At 63.6% G+C, this 20,006-nt stretch overlaps 1 protein-coding gene across 1 annotated transcript in view; it reads right to left on the reverse strand.

Annotated features, from left to right (window-relative positions):
- Nucleotides 1–19,410, reverse strand: part of CCDC33 (coiled-coil domain containing 33) — a 62,649-nt gene extending 43,239 nt beyond the window's left edge. The window contains exons 1-5 of the mRNA XM_062206677.1: nucleotides 19,390–19,410; nucleotides 16,619–16,782; nucleotides 6,001–6,134; nucleotides 1,978–2,083; nucleotides 635–752 (exon numbers count right to left, since the gene is read on the reverse strand). Of these exons, the coding sequence (XP_062062661.1) occupies nucleotides 635–752; nucleotides 1,978–2,083; nucleotides 6,001–6,134; nucleotides 16,619–16,782; nucleotides 19,390–19,410 (543 nt within the window). The remainder of the gene's footprint in view (nucleotides 1–634; nucleotides 753–1,977; nucleotides 2,084–6,000; nucleotides 6,135–16,618; nucleotides 16,783–19,389) is intronic.
- Between the last annotated feature and the right edge of the window lie 596 nt (nucleotides 19,411–20,006).

Raw genomic sequence — 20,006 nt, forward strand, 5'->3', positions numbered from 1 at the left:
AGACAGATGGGAGGGGGGCATGTGTGTGGGGGGGGCTCGTGCAGGGCGGACCTGAGCTGGCTTGTCCACCACACCCCCTTGGGCCTCAGCGTCCCCAGCTGTGAGCTGGGTCTGAAGCCCTTGCCCTGCTGGGCTCACAGTGCCAGGGCCCGGAGCACAGATGGGCCATGGGGTGGTGAGGGAAGCCAGAGCCAGGGTCTGGGACTCCCATGCTATGGAACCCAGGCCACAGCCGGATGTGCCTCTGTCACACATGGCCTGGGCCATGCCTGCCTCAACCAATCAACAGCTCGGGAGGGTGGACAGTCCCAGGCCGGAGCCTGGCTAGTGGAAGTGACGGGCAAAGGAAAGAGTGTACTCCTGCCCCACTCGCCAGCACAGCGTCGGGGAGGCCAGAGCTGGGGTCACTACCCCAGAGAGAGGGGTGGGGCAGAGGGAAGCAGCCAGGGACATGGGGCCATGGCAGGGACGGTGCGCGAGGGGCAGAACCGGGGCCAAGCCTCCTTCCTCCGACTTGCACAGACGGCGAGGCCGGGAGAGGCCAGGGCGTCTCCGCCCAGCTGCTTTTCCCTTGCTGAGTCCTTCCCCAGGCCCGCCGCCCAGGCCCGCCGCCCCGAGAGCCCGGTGTTGGTACCTCCAGCGCCGTGTGGGTGCAGCCGATGTAGCGGGGGATGCAGCTGCCCTTGCGAGTGACCGTGGCATACAGGTGGGTGCTGGCCGCGGCTTCGCTGCTTTTCCTTTCACTATCTTTCCTGGACTGAGCGGGCTGGACACAAGGGAGGACACAGGAGGAGGAGAGTGGCCGAGGGCAGGCCCTGGCCGTAAATCCAGCCCCTCACAGACAAGCACTCGGCATTGCTCCTCTGGGCCGCCGAGCTCATAATGAACGCTCATGGTCCCCGTGCGCCCTCCTGGGGGATCGATAGCATAAATCCTGCCCCTTTCATCGCCTTCACAAGGGTGCCCTCCTGTCTGCTCTCATGGTAGAGACGTGATAACGGGCTAGAGCTGCAGCTCAAGTGCTGGCTCCCCCGGGGGGCGTCACTGGCGTCTCGGGGCCTTTGCTCCCCTGCCTGGCCTGGAAGCCCCATCCCAAGGCCTGTGAAGGAAAAGACCACTGGGGCTGGGGCTGCAGAGTCGTTTGGAAAGAGAGTCGGGGGCCAAGGCCTGGAGGGGGCAGGAGGAGGACAGCTCACTGGGACCCAGCACCTCCTGTGCACCAGGCAGACATCACCGCACCAGCCGAGCCAGGAGGTGAGTCTGAGCAGCTCGCCTGTGCTGGAGGGCGTGGGGTACGGGTTTAAGAGCTTCCTATGGGCGGGCGTCTGCTCGTGAGCAGCAGGCCTGGGGTAGGAAGCCTCATTCTGGCCCCACACTGCTCTTCCTTCCAAACCCCAGGGGAGGGGGAAGGAGGCTCCTGCTCATCTCTGGCCAGGGCCCAGGACACAGTAGCTGCTTTTGGTGTCTGAGCACTGGGACAGCAGTGGGCAGGGGGGCTGGGCTGGGAGTCCCTGCCAGGGACTGAGGGGCCCTGAGGCTCCTACTACTCCCGGCGCATACCCACTAGAAGGGTGCATGCTGCGGGTGTTTGACTCCCAGACACCCTCCAGCCCCCTTGAGCCTTCCCCTCCTGCCCCGGCAGCGTGGGCACAGGAAGAAGTGGCTGGGAGGCAGCTTGCCCTCAGCAAAACCCGCATCCCAGGCCCACAGGTGCAAAACCAGCTCCACCTTGAGGGTCAGCCCCGGCGCCCAGGACAGAGGGTGCTCTGCACAGAGGTCATTCTCCATCAACAATGTGTGCATTTAACGCGGTCAGTTTCACATACACAGGGCTGTTTACGGAGCTGAACCTGGGGCTTCCACAGGCTTGGGGACATCTCCCTGTCTGCCTGCCAGGAGCCATGGACTAGGCATGCTGTGGGGTGGGTGTGGGCTGCCCCGCCCGCTTTGCTCCATGGCCCCGGGCGACTCACCAACACCAGCTCAAAGTGGTAGGGGTGGAAGACACGCAGGTACTTGATGGGGACGGCGCAGGACAGAAGCTCCTCCTTATTCTTCTTGTCCACCACCTTGAGGACCACATCTGGAGGGAGTCAGACGATCCCGGCGTCAGGTCAGGGCCCAGCGCACCGCCCTCCCTCTCAGTGTGGCCAGGTGCATGCCCACAGCCCCACTCTGTGAGCACAGTCTGAGCCCCCGCGGCGGGGCAAGGCTCCATGCCAGGTGCAGGTAGGACCCAAAGAGCAATTCCCTCCTATGGCCCAGAAACGCCCAGCCCAGGGTGGATGCACACAGCAGTGAGCCCAGGCCCCAGGGCTGCACACGTATGTGCACACGCAGATCCATGGGCAGACTGGAAGGGCGCCCCTCTCTGGGATTTCTAAAAAATAGTTTTACACAATTTCAGTGTGCGTTAGGAAATAGAAGTGATTCACATATATAATGAGTTCTTTGTGATTTCATAGACATAGGGCACATCAACATTTCGTGGAAAATGGAAACAAAATATAAGTTTACTTGGGGACACAAAAAACAAAACCCAGCATTATTATTTTCATTTTGCATTTCCACTAACTTTTTGAAGGCTTTGGCCCCCAAATAAACTGATTTTAAGGATTTATTTATTTGAAAGAGTTACACACAGAGAGAGGAGAGAGGCAGACAGACAGACAGACAGAGAGATCTTTCATCTGCTGGTTCACTCCCCAAATGGTCACAATGGCCAGAGCTTGGCCAGACTGAAGCCAGGAGCCAGGCGCTTTTTCTGGGTCTCCCATGTGGAGATGCACTTGGGCCATCCTCTGCTGCTTTCCCAGGTGCATTAGCAGGGATTTGGATGGGAAGTGGAGCAGCTGGGACTCAAACTGACATCCATATGGGATGCCAGCACTAGAGACAGCAGTGTAACCTGCTGCGCCACAGCACCAGCCCCTAACCTTATCTTTTAAGCCCGTTTCTGTGCACTTCTGAAGTGCTCTGCTGTAACGTGCTCAACTCCATGCATCTAGGAAGTGGGTGATGGGGGGAGGCTGCACTTGGCACACTGTTCCGGAAATCTGTGATCAGGGGAGGAAGGAGAGGGAGGGGGAGGAAAGGAAGAGCAGGTGGAGGAGGAATGAGGTGGAGGGAGGAGGGGTGAAGGCAGAGGGAGACCCAGGGAGTCTGGGAAGGAAGGAGTGGAGGGTGAGGCTGAGGAGCCCCTGACCCTGTCTCCCGAGAGCAGGAGGTTTCAGCACCAGGGACAGCGCCAGGGAGGCAGCTGCGCAGGCAGGGTGGCGTGGAGCTGGCGGTCACACAGAGAGAACAGCTGAGGCTCTCGCTACCCAGCGTTCCCTCTGTCTCCTCCCATGCACACAGACCCCACAGAGGGCAAGACACTTGCTAGGCTCTCTCAGGAGCCGGCCGCCTGGACCCACACTCACAGGAAGGAGATGGCACGGCCGGTCTGGAGACTGACTTGGGGAAAACAGGGTCAAGTGAGGGTTGTGCAGCCAGCAGCGGCCGCTGCTCCCAGACACCAGCCTGCCGCGGGGCCTTCAGTGAGTCACAACCTCTCCAGGCTTCCTGCCCTTGCTCTTTAAAATGTTAATGTTTTAAAAAAAGAAAAGAGCCTGGGACTGGTGCTGTCGTGCAGGGACTCTGAGTGATGGCTCCAGTGCCGGCTGTTCCACTTCCCACCCAGTGCCTGGGACAGCAGCGGAAGACTGCCCAAGTGCTTGGGCCCCTGCACCCCTTGCAAGACCCAGGTGGAGCTCCTGGCTCCTGGCTTTGGCCATCTGGGGATAGCCCTGACTGTTGCGGCCATTTGGGGAGTGCACCAGCACATGGAAGATCTCTTTCTGTCTCTCCAACTCTGTTACTCTGCCTTTCAAATAAAAAATAAATAAATGAAATCCTAAAAAGAAAAAGACCTCATCCCTCTCCCAGGACGGTTGATGGAGGAGTGTGTGTTTTCCAGGCTATGAATTTGGTGCTAGCTGTCCTATGGCAGTCACCGGGGGCCTCCTGGGGTCCACCTGTGGCTCACCCAACCCCAGACAGACCTCACATAACTCAGCCAGACGGAGCCGCAGCAGGAGCTGTGGCGGTGCAGCCCCCACGCCCAGTTGCCATGGACCCTGAGTCTCCAAATCCAGCCAGCATTGGCTGAGGCCGAGCAGGAGAGGGGGGCCCCGCAGCCCCCGCCTGTCCTCTGGAGCTGCGTGTGGGCGGCCAGCAGCTCCGCCGCCCTGTGCCTGTCTCCCTGTGGCAAGCTCGCTTCATCAGCTTCCACTGTGGACACTGCGCCTGGCCAGCCCCCTGCCGTGCCCTCTGTGCCGCCGACAGGCTGTCTTCGCTGCCCGCCTGGCCCGGGGGCTACAGCTCCCCCTCGGTTTTCATTAACACATCCTCGAGCCCCCTCCTACTCTTCCCCCTTCTTGGCCCGGCCCCCATCTCTCCCACCCGCAGACGTCACCACAGCAACCGCTTCCAAGCAGGTTCCAACAGGCAGGCAGCCGCTCCCATCTGCCGAGAGGCGCCTGCCAGGGCTCCCGGCCTGCCCCGGTGGCCTCCTCACCCTCCTGTCCCGCCCACAGCCAGTCCTGTCCCCTCGCTGCTGCACATGTGTTGCTGACCACGTCACACCCAGATGTGCTGGGCCCAGGCTGGGTCACTCACCGACACATACTCGTGCTCTCACCGTTGTCCACACACGCACAGGTGCCGACAGCCCTGACACTGCACACGCACACACACACACACAGGAGCCAGCAGGCAGTAGCCACAGACCCGTGCACCAGCGTGAGAGCCTGGGTCAGCTGCCCTCCACTCTGCGCCTTCTCAAACCCTCCCCACTGCTCCACCTGTTCCTTTAAAGGCAAAGAGGCTGTTCCACTTGACCTAGAACTTGCTCCTTCCCGTTCTAGGCAGGCTCCTCCCTCCTGACGGCCCTCTCCCCCCACCTGCTGTCTCTTGCAGTCCCTGGCAGGGTTTCTTGGGGACAGGGGAAGCCTGCCCTGGCCTGGAGACCACCTGCGGGGAGCCAGCCCCAGGTTCTCTCTCACCAGCCGAGCACAGAGACATCGCTGGGCACCGCTGGTTCCCGCTGGTATCAGCCATCAGTGCCCTGTGCAGCCCAGGTTCCGCCCGAGAGTGGATGGCAGACAGGCCCATGGCGTGGAGCCCACAAGTGTGTACAGGCGTGTGTGTGCCCAGGGACCCGCGGCTCCGTCTGACTCCCGAGGAGGCACCAGCAAGGATCCGGAAAGTTCCCAGAACATGAAAACCGTGGCGCAGAGTGTAAAGCCACAGCATTCCATACGGGGGCTGGTTCAGTCCCAGCTGCTCCCCTTCCGACCCAGCACCCTGGGAAAAGCAGCAGAAGACGGCCCAAGGACACAGACTCCTGCACCCACGTGGGAGACCTGGATGAAGCTCCTGGCTCCTGGCTTCAGCCTGGCCCAGCCTGACAGTTGCAGTCACCTGCCGGAGTGAACCAGGGGATGGAAGACCTCGGTCTCTCTCTGTGACTCTTTCAAATAAATATTTAAAAAAATAATAAAAAGCAAAACCCAAACTGCATGGGTACCGCAGAGGGACGTGCAGAGCTGGCCTTGGGTGCTCTCTTCCCAGCACTGGGAGGCTGTGGTGCCCCTCGGAGGCGGTGACCCTGGGGAGCCCTGCGAGGGGCGAGCTGGGGAGCTGGGGAGCTGGAATGGGCGCCTTCAGTGGGAGGCGCGCCAATAACAGCCGTGGAAATAATAACCATGGTCATAAAAAAAGGTAAGCGCGTCACCGCGAAGATTCATTTATCTGGAACAACTCATTTTCCGAGCGGGCCGGGGAGATGAGGCGTGACGTGTTATGATGTCTTTTCTTTAAGTGCTTTGTACTGCGCCGAAGGAGGCGTGCAGGTGGCACCCAGCTGGGGTGAGAGCAAGCGGCTTCCGCCTTAGCCTCGGGGGTCTGCGATTACGGCCCTCACGTGCGCACACACCCACCCGGGCCCCCCAGGCTCACCTTCGCGCCCAGCGTCCTCCGCTTCGATCTCCACCGTCACCGTGTCCCCCCAGATCGGGGCTCGGGTGGGCTCCGGGGTCACGGAGGTGACTGCGTGGGAGCTCTGCTCCTTGGCTTCCTCAGATGTGGTTTTCCTGGGAGAGGGGTGAGCCAGGGTGAGTCGTGGGGGAAGCGTCCTGCCCGCCGCGGGGCCCTCCGCGCCGAGTCCACTGCCCGTGAATCGCAGTGAAAGGGGACTTGGAGAGCCGCCTCTCACGCACGGATGCTCAGGGGGTCGCAGCCCACTGTCCGCTGAGGCCTCTCTCGGTCCAGGGCACCAGAGCTCAGGGGTGGATACCTGGCCACGGAGGGCACCTGCAGGAGCCTGGGTGTGGCCCCCCTCCCGCCCCGTACCTCTTGAGGGATCTGTCCAGAGAGAGGAGGCCTCCAGGCAAGGGGCCGGGGCAGTGTGTGGGCCCCCACCCCGTACCTCTTGAGGGATCTGTCCAGAGAGAGGCTGGGGCAGTGCCTCCCTTTCCCCTAGGCTTCTGGCCCAGCCCCCAGCTCCGCCCCCTCAGCGAGCACACAGCTGCCCTGCCTTCTGCAGGTTCTGCCGGGTGCAGGACGCCAGGCTGGGCCCCCAGAGCTCGGCACGGGGCGCCTGGGACCGGAGCTGTGAGTGGTGCTGCTGCTCCAGCCACTGCACTGTGGGGTGAGGACTCAGCCGAGGCACTTGGGCCGGGGGAGCTGCACCCCCACTCACACCCCTGGGCTGGGAGGAGACACAGGAACAGCACCCCCAGCAGCCTCTGCATCACCCCCGAAGGCCCCAGAGGGAGTGCGGGGCAGGCCGGGGGGGGGGGCCAGTCTGCCCCAGGCCGCCCACCTGTGGCCCTTCCCAGCCCAGCCTGTCCCTCTCCCCTCCAGGAAGCCCTCTGGGACCCCCGACCCTCACTACCACCTCTGTTCTTCTCACAGAAGGGACACTGGGGCCAGCTCCTTGCACCCACTCACCGCAGCCCTGCCCTTATGGCAGGGGGTCGGAAGGCCCTACCCCCAGCTCCGGGGTCCACTGAGGACTCCTGTTCTGCTCCCATGGAGAGGCCGTGTGGCACAGTGAGAGCCACAGGGTCTTGCTGTCAGACCAGTGAGCTGCAGATCCTGGCTCTCCCCCAGGCTGGCTGTGTGACTTTGGGCAACGTGCGCCCAGGCTGCAGGGTTGTACCGGAGGGGAGGGAATGAGTTCTTTTTTTTTTTTTTTTTTTTTTTTTTTTTTTTTTGACAGGCAGAGTGGATAGTGAGAGAGAGAAACAGAGAGAAAGGTCTTCCTTTTGCCGTTGGTTCACCCTCCAATGGCCACTGCGGACGGCGCATCTCGCTGATCCGAAGCCAGGAGCCAGGTGCTTTTCCTGGTCTCCCATGTGGGTGCAGGGCCCAAGCACTTGGGCCATCCTCCACTGCCTTCCCGGGCCATAGCAGAGAGCTGGCCTGGAAGGGGCAACCGGGACAGAATCTGGCGCCCCAACCGGGACTAGAACCCGGTGTGTCGGCGCCGCAAGGTGGAGGATTAGCCTGTTAAGCCACGGCGCCGGCCAGGGAATGAGTTCTTATGCGTGGCGCCCACCACATTGCTAAGTGCCACCCGTGCTCAGTAACTATCACCTTAAATGATTCACATACCAGCATTCCCCTCACTTCTGCCCCGTGGAGGGAAGGCCTGCCTTTTCCTTAGCTCCTAGCCTGGTTTCTCCCCATTGTGACCCCAAAATGGGGGTCCATCGTTGGGGTCTCTGGCTGCTCTGGCCAAGGTATGGAGTCCTGGGAGTCCCACCACGGCGAGTGTCCAACCCGGGGGGATCCTGGCAGGGTGCCCGCCCCTCCCTGAGATGCAAGGCCTCCTGGGTAAGCAGCATCCCACAGAGGATGCTCAGGGGTTCTGGGAGGACGGCGTGGACGGCGCCCAGCAAGGAGGCTTCTTTGGGGTTTGTCAGACAGCCTGGCATCACCAAGGGCAGGAGGGAGGAGCTGGGGGGGTCTGGACTGAGAAGGGGGTCCCCCCCACCAGAGTCTGAGTCCTCCCCAGGAGTGCTGGGCCACCCCTGCCCCCCACAACTCCCTTCCTCCAGGATCTGAGCTCCCCGGGCCCTGGTTCTCCCTCCCCACAGCCACCCCCGACCCCGACCTGAGCCCTCAGAACCTCCGCCCAGGGCTGGCGCTCTGCTCCCAGCCCTCCCAGCCCCTCCTGGGGGACCAGCACAGGGGCAGCAGGGAGGTACCGGCAGGGAGAGAGGCAGGCCGCTGTGCCCCAGTATCACAGCCCACTGCTCCCAGGACTCCCCGGAGAGCGCAGAGCAAGGGTGTGAGTCTCAAGCAGGATTCGGGCCAGCCACCCTCTCTCCTCCCAACCCCTCCACCCCCAGCGCGAGTGTTCCAGGTGGAAAGGGGTAGGCCAGGCTGACAGGCAGGGTCCAAAGAGCCCACCTGACCCAGTGGACCAGGAACCGGCCCAGCGTCCCTCAGGCTGGAAGGAGTTAAGCCAGTGTCCCCCGCCCTCAGCACACACACCCCAGGTTCCTCAGGGCTGGATGAGTGCAGAGGGAGCCCAGGGGGAGGGGAGGCTTTTAGCAGGGGGGGCGGCTTGTCAGGTAATGGCTTTTCCTGGCACAGCTGCCTCCCCTGGGCCCTGACGCTATTCTAGGAGCTGAAGAGCAAGAAGGGCACCAGCTCTTCATAGCAAGCTGGGCACGCGGCAGAGTGAGTCAGAGCCCAGATCTGGCCCCACCCCCCGGCTCGCTCCACCCCCCAGGCCTCCCTTGTGGTTCCTTTGCAAGGTCTGCGTCCCCTGCGTCCCTGCCCCCAGAGCCCTCAGGCGGGGGGAGCCAAGGGTGGCACCTGCCGTCCCAGGCCTCCGACTCCGTCCAGATGGCCTTGGGTGGGGACGCAGCAGGCCTGGGCCCCGAACCACAGGACACGGGATCCTCCCAGCCCAGGCCCCACCTCAGACGCTGCAGGGGCGCATGTGTGTCTTGGACCAACTCCAAGCCCAAGCCCAGTGTCCCTGGGGTTGTCTCCAGGGCAGCTCTAAGTGGGAGGGAGGCGGAGGGACTTTGCTCTCCTCCTGCAAGGTCATGACCAAGGGAAAATGCGCTGCTCCCAGGGGCTGCCTGGTGGATGCAGGTGGGCAGTGGGAGAGCACAGGACGGGATGGAGACAGGGGGCACTCTGTGCCACCCCTACCCTGCTCCGGCAGACACACCGGCTGCCCCAGAGGGGTCTGCGTGCCACCCGCCATCTGCCAGCCTTCGAATGGCTGCCCTGAGCCACCTCCCACTCCTCTCAAAGCAGCAAGCACACAGCTCTGCCCAGGAGACGGGGCCTGAGTCGTGCAGCCACTCGGGGGGGGGGGGGCGGCGCATCTGTCTGGCTGCTTGGGGTCCCGGTGCCCAGGTGCTGTTTCCAGAAGCCCCTGGCTAAGGTGGGCATGAGGAGGGTCACAGGCCGTGGACGAGAGGTTCCCTGTTGCTGGCTCACCTGGGAAGACGGAGAGGGAAGCTGGGGGCCCGGGGTCAGAGTCAGAGTCCTCAGGCCAGGCGTCCTGCCCCGGAAAGCGGGGCGATCTCCTACCTGCCACTTGCACCCAGCAGCCCCCTCCTCCCCACAGGCCTCTGTCCACCCCCGGAAGGACACACAGTGACCTCTCTCAATCCAGCAGCCCAGGCTCTCGTGGTGGTCGAGCCGTCAGACCCTGCCTGGGCTGGACCAGAGTGGGTGGGGCTCACGCAGGTGCACAGGACCCTCCCAACAGGAGGTTGGAGCTGAGGCTTGGCCACCGGGAGGCGCTGTGGCCCACACACAGGAGCCAGGTAGGGAGCGTGAGTTGGGGGCGTAGAGGCGTCTGTGGCCCTCCCTGGCTAGGCTTCCTCTCGGTGGCTTCTCTCTGAGCCCATGTGCAGTGTCCCCCTGGGCCCCTGGGGAAGCCCTCAGCCTTGCTGCCCTAGGGTTGCTGGGCACAGAGTGGGTCCTGGGGAGGTAGGGAGAGGCAGCCCCCCACCCCACCCCTGCGTCACCCAGTCCACGCTGCAGAAGGCAGGCAGCTGGTCCCCAGAGCTCCCAGGGGGCTCCCCTGGAGGCACAAACTCCGTGGTTGTTCTAGGCCGAGTGGTGGGCGGCCGAGTGGTGGGCTCCCGAGCCCGGGGCCCCGTACCCAGTGGCCTCTGATGAGCTGTCTGCTGCGTGCTGTCCCTGCCCCAAAACCAACCACTGCCCCCTGCTCGTGCCTGCCCTGGACACAGCTCTGCAGATTCCAAGTTGTGCCCACCTGGCCCCCTCTGCTGGGCTCAGCCCCTGCAAAGGAAAACCCACGTTCTAAGGAATTCTGGGATTCCAGGGAGCTCTGGCGAAGGCAAAAGACTTGTCGGCCCCAACCCACTGCCCAGCCAGCATGGTGGCCCGGGTGTGTGTCGGGGGTTAAGCCACTCCTGGTTTGAGTCCCGGCTGCTCCACTTCCTATGCAGCTCCCTGTTAACATGCCTGGGAAAGCAGCAGAGGACGGCCCAAGTGCTTGGGCCCCTGAACCCACGTGGGCAACCCGGATGGAGTTCCTGGCTCCTGACTTGAGCCTGGCCCAACCCTGACTGTTGTGGCCACTTGGGAGTGAACCAGTGGATGGAAGATTTCCCCCCATCTCTCTGCTTTTCAAATAAATAAATAAATCTTTAAAGAAAGCAAGACTGCCACTCCCCTCCCCCAGCCCCCCCCGATCCGAGTCAGCCCCCCTGTTCTGGGGCACCTCCATGAAAACACACGCCCCTCATCACCACCCATGGCGGGCGAGGCAGGGCTGCCTTTCCACCAAGCCCCGGAGAACCTGCCCCACCCCAGATTGCTCAAGCTCAGGCCGGAGCCCTGGTGTCGGGCGTGGTGGAGCCTCCCCCTCTCCTGTGGCTCTCCAGGGATCTTATCTGTCAGAGGCTGCAGCCTGCCCCATCTGCCAGCCCCTGGAGGCTCACGCTGGAGTCTGCCCCGATGGGGGTCCCTGGGAGCAGGGGGTCCACCTGTCAGTCCATGCCATAGCTGAAGAGGGAAGGGACAGCATGGATGAGACAGCTTTGGGGGGTCCGGTGGTGACTGGGGACCCTCTTGATGGGCCGGTCACTGTGAATGTCCACTCTTCTGAACTCCCCCTTCCTTCTACGGGCAGCCTGGGCACAGCGGGACCGTGGACCGGGCAGAAGGGGACTATGCCAGCCTGCCTCTGCCATCTGACTGCCTCCGCTGTCTGACTCCTGGCCTCTCTTGGTGGAGTTCAGGCCATGTGCTCGGACCTGCTGGGGTGTGGGTCCTGTGCTGGGAGCCTGGGCCTTAGCGTGGGCACGGTCAGGGACAGTGGGTGGGGTCTGCTGGGAGGCGGCCGTTGGTTCTACCCTGCACACGTCCAGGGCCTGCTGCATGCTGTCCCTGTCCCAGAACCAACCACTGGCCCCTGCTCGTGCCTGCCCTGGACACAGCTCTGCAGATTCCAAGTTGTGTCCACACAGGGAAAGCAGAGCCCAGCTGTGGGGCCTGGGCTCCCCCAAGGCCTTGGTCCTGACCGCTCCATCCCAGCCTGGGGCCCCAGGGTCTGATCCTGCTGCCCACAGAGGGCTGCCCTGCGAGAGACCCCAGCCCCAGTCCTGGGCTGGCCCCTAGGCCCTGCTCCTCCAGCACCGAGGGCCTGGCCTGTACACAGGGCTGCCCAGGCGCAGAGCCACCTGGGATTCAGACAGTGAGGGGCAGGGCAGGGGCCACGCCCACAGGCCCTCCCTGCACCCAGGGCCAGCTGCCTCTGTCCCTGCCTTTGTGTGTGAAGAGAACCCGCGGCCCCCAGGGTCCTCCCCGGCTACACTCGCGGCTGTGGGTTTGAGTCCCTGGCTCCGGATCCCCTGCTATGGACTCTGGCCCCTACCCTGGACGTCTCTGGGCCCAGCTCCTGCTGGCGGTACTCAGGGGACCTGCACTGCCCGGGGGCAGGAGAACCTGCCAGCGGGGCTGGGTGCAGGGGCGAAATCCCATCTGTGCTGGGGGCTCAGGAGGGGCCGGTACGATCGGCAGGAACACATCGCTGCTTTACCCGCACTGGACCTCCGGGGAGCAGGCCACCCTGGCCGGCCTTCCTCCACTCCGGAAGTCAGGGGGAGAGGGCTGGAGGCCGATGTGGACCCGGTCCCGCCCAGCTGCAGAGCCGTCCGCTTACGTACTGGTTGTGCCCTGAACCCACGGCGTTCGATGTCCCTGCTGGGCTTTCCTGGCGTGGAGGGGCCAGGGCACTCCCCTTCCCTCCCAGGAGGTGCTGGGCCACGGGAGGTGTTGAGCTGGAAGTTCACCGGGGCCGGGCAGGGCTGGGGGGAGGCCAGCACAGGCCTGGAGAGAGGACCACGCCTCCAGGCTGCTCACCGCGCCCGGGAGGGAAGAGGAGCCCTGTGCAAGAATGAGTGTGGGCTCAGCAGGTGCCCAGGACAGCGGGGACCCCTGCCTCCCTCAGCGTCCCCTCGGCCACTGCTCAGGGCCCCTGCGGGAGGGCTTGTGCTCTGGGGCCTGGACGAGGAGATGCCCCAGGGACCCGGAGAAACATCTGGAAAGAATCCTCAGGGCTTCAGTGTGGCAGAAGGCCGGTCTCCGGCCCAGCCCCGCCCTAACCGCCGACGCCAGCTGTGTTTATGGCTCTGAGACACAGGGCTGTTCTCACCAGACAAAAATCCTGAGGCTCTGGGCCCCAGGGGCAACCAACGTCATGCAGAGCAGGTGTGGCCAGGAAACCAGGCCACGGGGCAGCGGCCCTGCGGGAGGGGAGTGACGGAGACCGTGGACTCCCAGGCCCCACCCAGGGCCTGCTCCCAACCCTGGCTTCCTCCCTACCCCTGCCTGAATCCTGCTGGGGGAGAAGGAGCCATGGGCCAGACGGGAGTGTGGTACCCCTCCTGGCCAGTGATGTGGCCCCTGCTGGCCGTGCACCCTCTGGGCCTGGCCTCCCTGGGGGCCCTGTGGGGAGAATGCAGCCTGGTCTGGGGCTGCCCCAGGGGAGCCAGCGTGCATGGAGAACCCCGCCAGTGTACTCCCAGAGGGGCAGGGAGCAGCAAATGGGGCTGCCATGTTCCTGGCTCTCACTTGGTCACAGTCACCGCTCTGAGCCCACTTGCGCTGAGCCCAACCTCCCGGCTGCTGGGGCAAACCCAAGGTCCCCAGTGAGTCATGCCGGGCCTCCACCCACTCCACCCGGATTCTTGCTCCCTGGGGCCCTTGGCCAAAGGCCTGGATTTGGACAGGGAGTGGGGGAGTCCAGAGTAGCCAGGACTCTTCTGGGTAGAAATCTGGGTTCTGGTGCCTGTAGTCCCTGTCCAAGCCAGGCAGGCAGGGAGGGGCTGGAGCTGGCGGCAATTCACAGAGATGTGCAAAGCCTCAAGCATCCCTTCTGTAAAATGGGCACAGCATGTCTGTGCAAAGTGGAGAGATGAGCTGACTGCGGTGCCCTGTTTTGTCATGGAATAGGCATTTTCCCCAACCTGTTTTGGAAGGCCCCGGGTGCACGAAGCACACACACTGACACCTCCACTCTGGCCAGGACCCCCCGGAACTGTCCTGCCTTCACCGTCCCTCTGTGTCCAAGGTCGGCCTCAGTCTGGGGCCAGGATCGGGGCTCCTAGGCTTTATCCGAGAAGGCCAGGAGTCTCTGAGTGTGACTCTGGCTGGCCCCGGTCCGGCCCCCTTGGGGCCTCCAACCCCAGGCCCAGCGCCAGCCACGCCTGCCCCTGTGCAGGAGCAGCGCCTTCCCCTCCCTGCCCTGGCTCCGTCCCTGCTCGTTAGCTCGGGCCAGCAGGTGGCCGGCGAAGCAGCTGCCAACCCTGGCAACCCCTGCCACGTGGCGAGGGCCGGGACCTCCCAGGCCATCTCCTGCATGGCTGGTCGCCCCCGCACCCCCGTGCGCCTCCTCCTGCCCACTGACGGGCAGCTCTGTGCCAGGCTGGGAGACGAGTGCTGGGCGCTCTGCCCGACCCTACTGGCCCCTGGCCCCGACTGTGGGGCCGGGGCGCTTGGTCCTGCCAACCTGGCTGGGGGGGTCTGCCCACAGCAGCACGGCCAGGGCTCTCACTGGGACTGATTCCTGGGTCGGAGCACAAGCTGGCCAGGCAGGCCTTCGCCAACCTGTGGCTGGGGCAACTCGGAGGCTCAGCGGGCTGAGACACACAGGGGCTCGGGGCAGCCGGCCAGTCTTGGGTCCACTGGTCGCAGCCTGGCCTCCTTCCAGGGACAGCCCTCGGGCTTTCTTCTGACAGGTCTCAGGGCGCGCTAAGAACCACCCCCAATCGCTGGGCCAGCAGTGGAGGAGGGAGGCGGGGGGCAGGTGTCAAGGGCTTCCCCAGTCACATCACAAGCTGGGATCGTCTGGCAATCACTTCCTGCCAGTGTCTTGCATCCCGAAACAGGGACAGGAGGATGAGCCAACGGGAGCGGGAGCCGAATCCCACCTCCAAGCCCGCCCCCACCCCGGAGCAGGGAACGGGCTGGGGAAGGGCAGGGGCAGGGGCTGGGATGGAAGGGAGCAGGCCTGCCCCGAGAACTGAGTGTGGCCACAGCAGAGGAAGGCTCCACAGGGATGCCCCGTGGACAACGGACCTCACAGTGCCCAAGGCAACCTGCCTGAGGAGGGGGCTGGCAGCAGGGGAAACAGAAGCCCGAGTTCCCACCCAAGCGGGCACCTCTCTGTCTGGCCCGTCTCACGTCTTCCGGGCTCGCCCCTGCTGCACGGCGGGCAGCCTTTCTTTTGCAGGACTAATAGTCCAGCGTGCACCTGCCCCCACGTTGCATCTGCTTTCTCTGTTCATCTATAAGGCTACACGGAACCCACAGATGCCACCTCCACTTCCCCTGGACGCATGTCCGGAAGCCAGACGGCTGGGTGCTGAGGTCACCCCACCTTTCGCTCTTGGAGACCCCCACACCGTGCTGACGGCTGCACTGACCCACAGCCCCCCTCCCTGAACGAGGGCTCCCCGTTCTCTGTGCTCTCCAGCATCACCCCCTCCCCCCAACATCTCCTTACGGCTTCGATCTGCATTTCCCAAGGACCGGTGAGGTCAAGCGACACCGTCTTTCTAGAGCGTTGGAAGCAACCGCGTTCATTTAAGTGTTTCTAAACAAATACGGCTTAAAAGCCTCGAGATCAATAGGTCTTCAAAGCAGTGGATCCCGACGAGCCTGCACGCTGCGGCTTTCTCACGCCCAGGGTGCTTTGTAACGGGGCCTGTGAGCACCACGTTCTTGCCAGCGTGGCTGCTGTATCTGGGGTTCCTGCCTGGGGCTGGGGGCTGGGGGCTGGCACTGGGCCTCCAGGCTCTGCAGCCCTCTCATTTGCATCTCATTAGCGCCACGTGGAGCTGGTGGCGGCTCTGCCAGGACCGACCCGGGGAACCCAGCCCTGCCTGCTTCCCAAGGCTGCAGCCACAGGGTGAACCCAGCTCTCAGCTCGGAGCTCTGGCCCAGCACGGGTCATCCGGGCTCCAGTGGTGCGTTCCCATGGCAACGGGGTGGTGTTGACTGTTTTGAGGTGCCCCCGGAGCGCCCTGCCCCGGGCGGGATTGGTGACAGGCAGGGTCTCAATCTCCCCAGATGATCTGCGATAATTGGTTTATGGAAATGAATGGGGGGAGAAGGCGAGCTGCCTGCTGGGGGGAGGGGAGGCTGGGAGTGGAGCTTGGGTAACCTGTTGGTGTCCCTGTGTGTGGGGGTGGGGTGGGGGGTGTCGGCCTCTTGGTCAGTCCTGGGCTCCCAGAGCTATGCTGGGTGCACTGTCGCATAAATGCAGGAGACCTGAGCTAACCGTAACCCTGGTTCTATAGAATGTTTCAGATCCATGTCACCAGGCTGCGGGAATCCAGGGGAGGGGGAGCTAGCTCAATCCTGGTGGCTGCCTGGAGAAGGAGGAGGAGGTGCCTTAAAGGTGGGATTTTGGCCAGTGCTGGTGAGAGGGCTGGGGCAGACACACACACACACACACAGCCCTAAGGAAATATGACCAGCGTTTGCAAGACGCTAAATAAGGAAACTCAACAATGCCAGCACCAGGAGCGGGGGTGGGGCAGGGGGGCGGCTACAGCTGGCTCAGTGCCTTCCGGCTGCTCGGGGGCTCCCCGCCGGTGCTGCTGGGAGACGTGGAGCCAACGTTTAGCGTTCGTGGGGAGGCTTGGCTGAAGCCCATGGAGGGGACAGTGGACACCGCATGGTGGGCCTAGGGCACCCCTGCAGATGACAGCACCTGCCCACGGCGGCTGGCAGGGCGGAGGGTGAGCGGCAGCAAAGGCCCAGAATGACCAGGTGTGGGCCAGGGCCCCTCTCCAGGGCTGGCCACAGTGGGCTGGGGGTGCCCAGGAGCAGGAGACCTCGGATTCCCTCTCCTCTGACCCTCACCCCGGACAGAGCCCAGCCCGAGGCGGCACCATGGCCGTGTTCCAGGAGCGGCTGGCCCTGGCACCAGCCCTGGCCAGCAGTCCCCACACAGCAGGGGGGCCCTGGTGTTGCCCCGTGGGATTCAGCCCCACCCATGTCAGCTCCAGCCCTGGGTTCTCACGGCTGTGACAGCATCCGCCCCCGCTCCTCGGTCACTTACACCACCACATAGGGCCAGGGCTCAGAGCCGTCCCTGCAGGCAGGCAGGTTGGTGGCCCCGTGGACGGTGACCACGACGATCTCCTTGTTGAGGGGAGCCAGGCGGCTGACGGTGGGCTCCGTGCTCGGGGCGGCGTCCAGAGGCTCCTTCGGGCCCTCGGCAACCTGCGAGGACAGCAGCATTGAGTGGGCTCTGCTGACGTGGCCCCTCCCTCCGCTCTGTCCCTCTGTCCCTTCTAAGCTGCCGGCTCCCTCGCTCTTCCTCCACCTGCTCTGGGGCGGCCGTCACCTCTGATCCCCGTTCTCTCCGTCCCACACCACGCACCACATCAAGCGGCCGGTCAGTCTCTCCCATGAGCTCAGCTCTGCCCACCCGTCTCGCCAGGTCCCTCTTGGTAGCTTTGGGATCCGCAAGGAGGGAAGGCCTACACTTCTGGGAACAGAGAGGCCTACTTCCTTGTCAACGTCCCTGCGGGTGCCTAAAGGTCAACCAATGAGGATCAGCCCCGCCTCAACCTTTAACCCCCATGCCCTGAATCTATAAAAGGAGCTCTCCCAATCTCTGACGCGCGACTTCCCCGGCCCCCGCTCTGTTGGGACCGGGGAACCTCGCCCGGGAGTGGAACCCCAATAAAAGCCTGTGAATTAATCGATTCGTCTGCCTGGGAAGATCTGTTACGCGCCGGACACCTTACACCTCCTGTGCACAGCACTTCACAGTTTACAAACGTCGGTCACCCCCATGCCGGACCACGCACAGCAGACACGCAAGGAGCCGGAATCAGAAGTGGAGCCAGGCCCTCCGGGATGGGACGCGGGCACGCCCAAGTGGCGTCTGAACCAGGTGCCTGCCTCTTGCCTGGCGCTTTGATGCCCAGGTGAAGCCCCTTTACAGCTGGGGGTGGGGCACTCAGAGAGACAAAGTCCCGGCCCCAAAGCATACAGCGGGTCCGCCACCGGAGAGCGGGAGCCGGAGCACCTGTTTGCAGTTGGGGCCCAGCCTGGGGTCCGCCTCGTGAAGGCCTCGGGGCTGTGATCTTCTTCGGGAGGGCTGGCGGCAGCCAGAGCAGTGGCCTGTGCGGCCAGCACTGTGGCATAGCCGGGCAAGGCGCTGCCTGCCACGCCAGCATCCCACAGGGGTGCAGGTTTGAGTCCCGGCTGCTCCACTTCTGATCCAATTCCCTGTTAATGCACCCAGGAAAGTAAAGGAAGATGGCCCGGGGTGCTCGGGCCCCTGCACCCACGTGGGAGACACAGAGGAAGCTCCTGGTTTCTGGCTCCAGATCAGCCCAGTTCAGCTGTGGGCACTTGGGGAGTGAACCAGCAGATGGAAAATCTCTCTCTCTCTGTAACTTTGCATTTCAAATAAATAAATTCTTTTTTAAAGGGATGCAAAGCAGGAGACCATCAAGGGCAGTCTGAGGGGTGGGATTACATTTGAAATTCCCCAGAAATTTCTAGAATGGCCGCAATTCACCGCAATACAGAGAAAAGAAACATGGGAGCAAATAGGCGCCCCGTCTATAAAAAGACCAATCTCCCTAATCCTCAGGGGATCCTGAGCTCTGCGAACATCACCAATAAAAGGTGTGGGTCGGCCCGGCACAGGAAGCCGCAGGGTGCAGCTGGAGCCAGGTGCAACGTGGGTAAGGCCGCCACCTTCGACCGCGTCCCGGCTGCTCTGGCTCCAACCCAGCTCCTTGCTAAAGCACCTGAGAAGGCAGCAGGTGCTGACCCAGGCCCTTGGGTCCCTGCCACACGCATGGGAGACACAGATCCAGTTCCCGGCTCCTGACTCTGACCTGGCCCAGCCCGTGTTGTAGTCCTTTGGGGGAGTGGCCGAGTAGACGGAAGAGTGAGCTCTCTCTGCCTCTGCCACTCTGCCTCTCAAATAGACAAAATAAATCTTAAAAAAAAAAAAAAGGAAGGAAGATGTAATCCCACACTAGGAAGCTCCTAGGGAGGTCCGACCGCTGTCGAATGTGTTACCCGAAACCACAAATCACGCTCAAGGCCGGCTCCTGCCACACTCTGCATCCCTGAACCCAGCTTGGTGGGGAGGGGGCCCCAGCCGACAGCTTAGGGTGCCTGGGAGGGGCCTGCCCTGGGCACAGCAGCCCGGAATCAGAGGCATCGGAATCCAGGGTTGTGAAAGTAGGGGCCACAGGGGGCTCTGGGCCCCCGGGGACAGCCCAAGTGCAGAGGGGGTGTCCCTAGGTGCTCAGAGCCCTTAGCCCCGCCTGCTGCCACGTGGATGTGACGCCGTCCCAGGCACGGCAACACTGAGGACTTGGTCCCAAACCTGCGCTTGGCCACGGGGTTCATTAAGCACCTGCTGTGCGCAAGGACACAGCAGTGAGCACAGCAGAGCCCCTTCTCTCCAGGCTGCACGCCTCCAGGGCCCGGGGCAGGAGCTAGGAGCCTGGGGCAGTCAGAGCCGGGGCTGTGGAGTGCCAGCCCTGCCGGGGAGGGACCCCGGGGGAGGCCCCATCTCAGGGGGCTCTCTGAGCCCGTGTGACCCCAGCAACCAGCAGTGTGGGCACTCGTAGCCAGGCACGTCTGCCAGCAACCTGCGCTTCAGTATCCACTGGCCCATGGCGCTAGGACTCCCACCCTGGAAGCGCCACAGAGACCCTCTGGGGCCCCATCTCACAGATGCGAAAACTGAGGCTGTGAGAAGGGACGTTGGCGCGCAGGCTCAGGAGTCGTCAGAATGAGGGGCTGCACGCGAGGGGCAGTGTACAGTGCACACACTGCGCACCCCCACCTCACCTTTTTCTTCTTCGGTCCCATCGCCTCGGGGGCAGGAGCCTCCAGCTTTGGTCAGCAACCCTGGGGAAGGGTCCCTGGTGCTGTGAGTGACCAGGCGTCCGTCCTGCCTGGACTGCTGGCCCTGCAGCCTTGGTGTCTTTGGGGGTGGCAAGTGGTGCTGGGCGTCCCTGTGCTCACAGGGGTGCCAGACACCAGTCCTGGATCTGAGCACAGGGTGGGGGTGGGGCGCAGATGGGGGCAGGGGTCCAGAGCTTTCTCAGGAGCGAGAGGGGGTGGAGGTGGGGGCGACCTGGGGGATGTGGGCCATGGCCGGCTGGGCAAGGTTCTCCAGCCGGGCACTCGACTCCAGGCACCCTCAGGAAGGTGACGAGAGGGGAAGCCCTCTCTCTGCCCAGACCTGGAAGAGACCCGGCCAGGTCACCCGGGCAACGCTGTGTGATGTCACAGGACAGGGCAAAGTCACACAGGCCCCTCCGCAGGTGCAGGGGGTGGGCTCAGAAGCTGGAAGCTACGGGCTGGCTCATCATCGCAGGCAAATCTGAGTCGTCTCCCAGCTTCGGCCCTGGTCCTTGGGCAGCAGGGATTCGCGGTTGCCGTGAGGGCCCCGTGAGACCACG

The sequence above is a fragment of the Lepus europaeus genome, chromosome 11, assembly GCF_033115175.1.
Source record: "Lepus europaeus isolate LE1 chromosome 11, mLepTim1.pri, whole genome shotgun sequence".
Taxonomy (NCBI): Eukaryota; Metazoa; Chordata; class Mammalia; order Lagomorpha; family Leporidae; genus Lepus; species Lepus europaeus.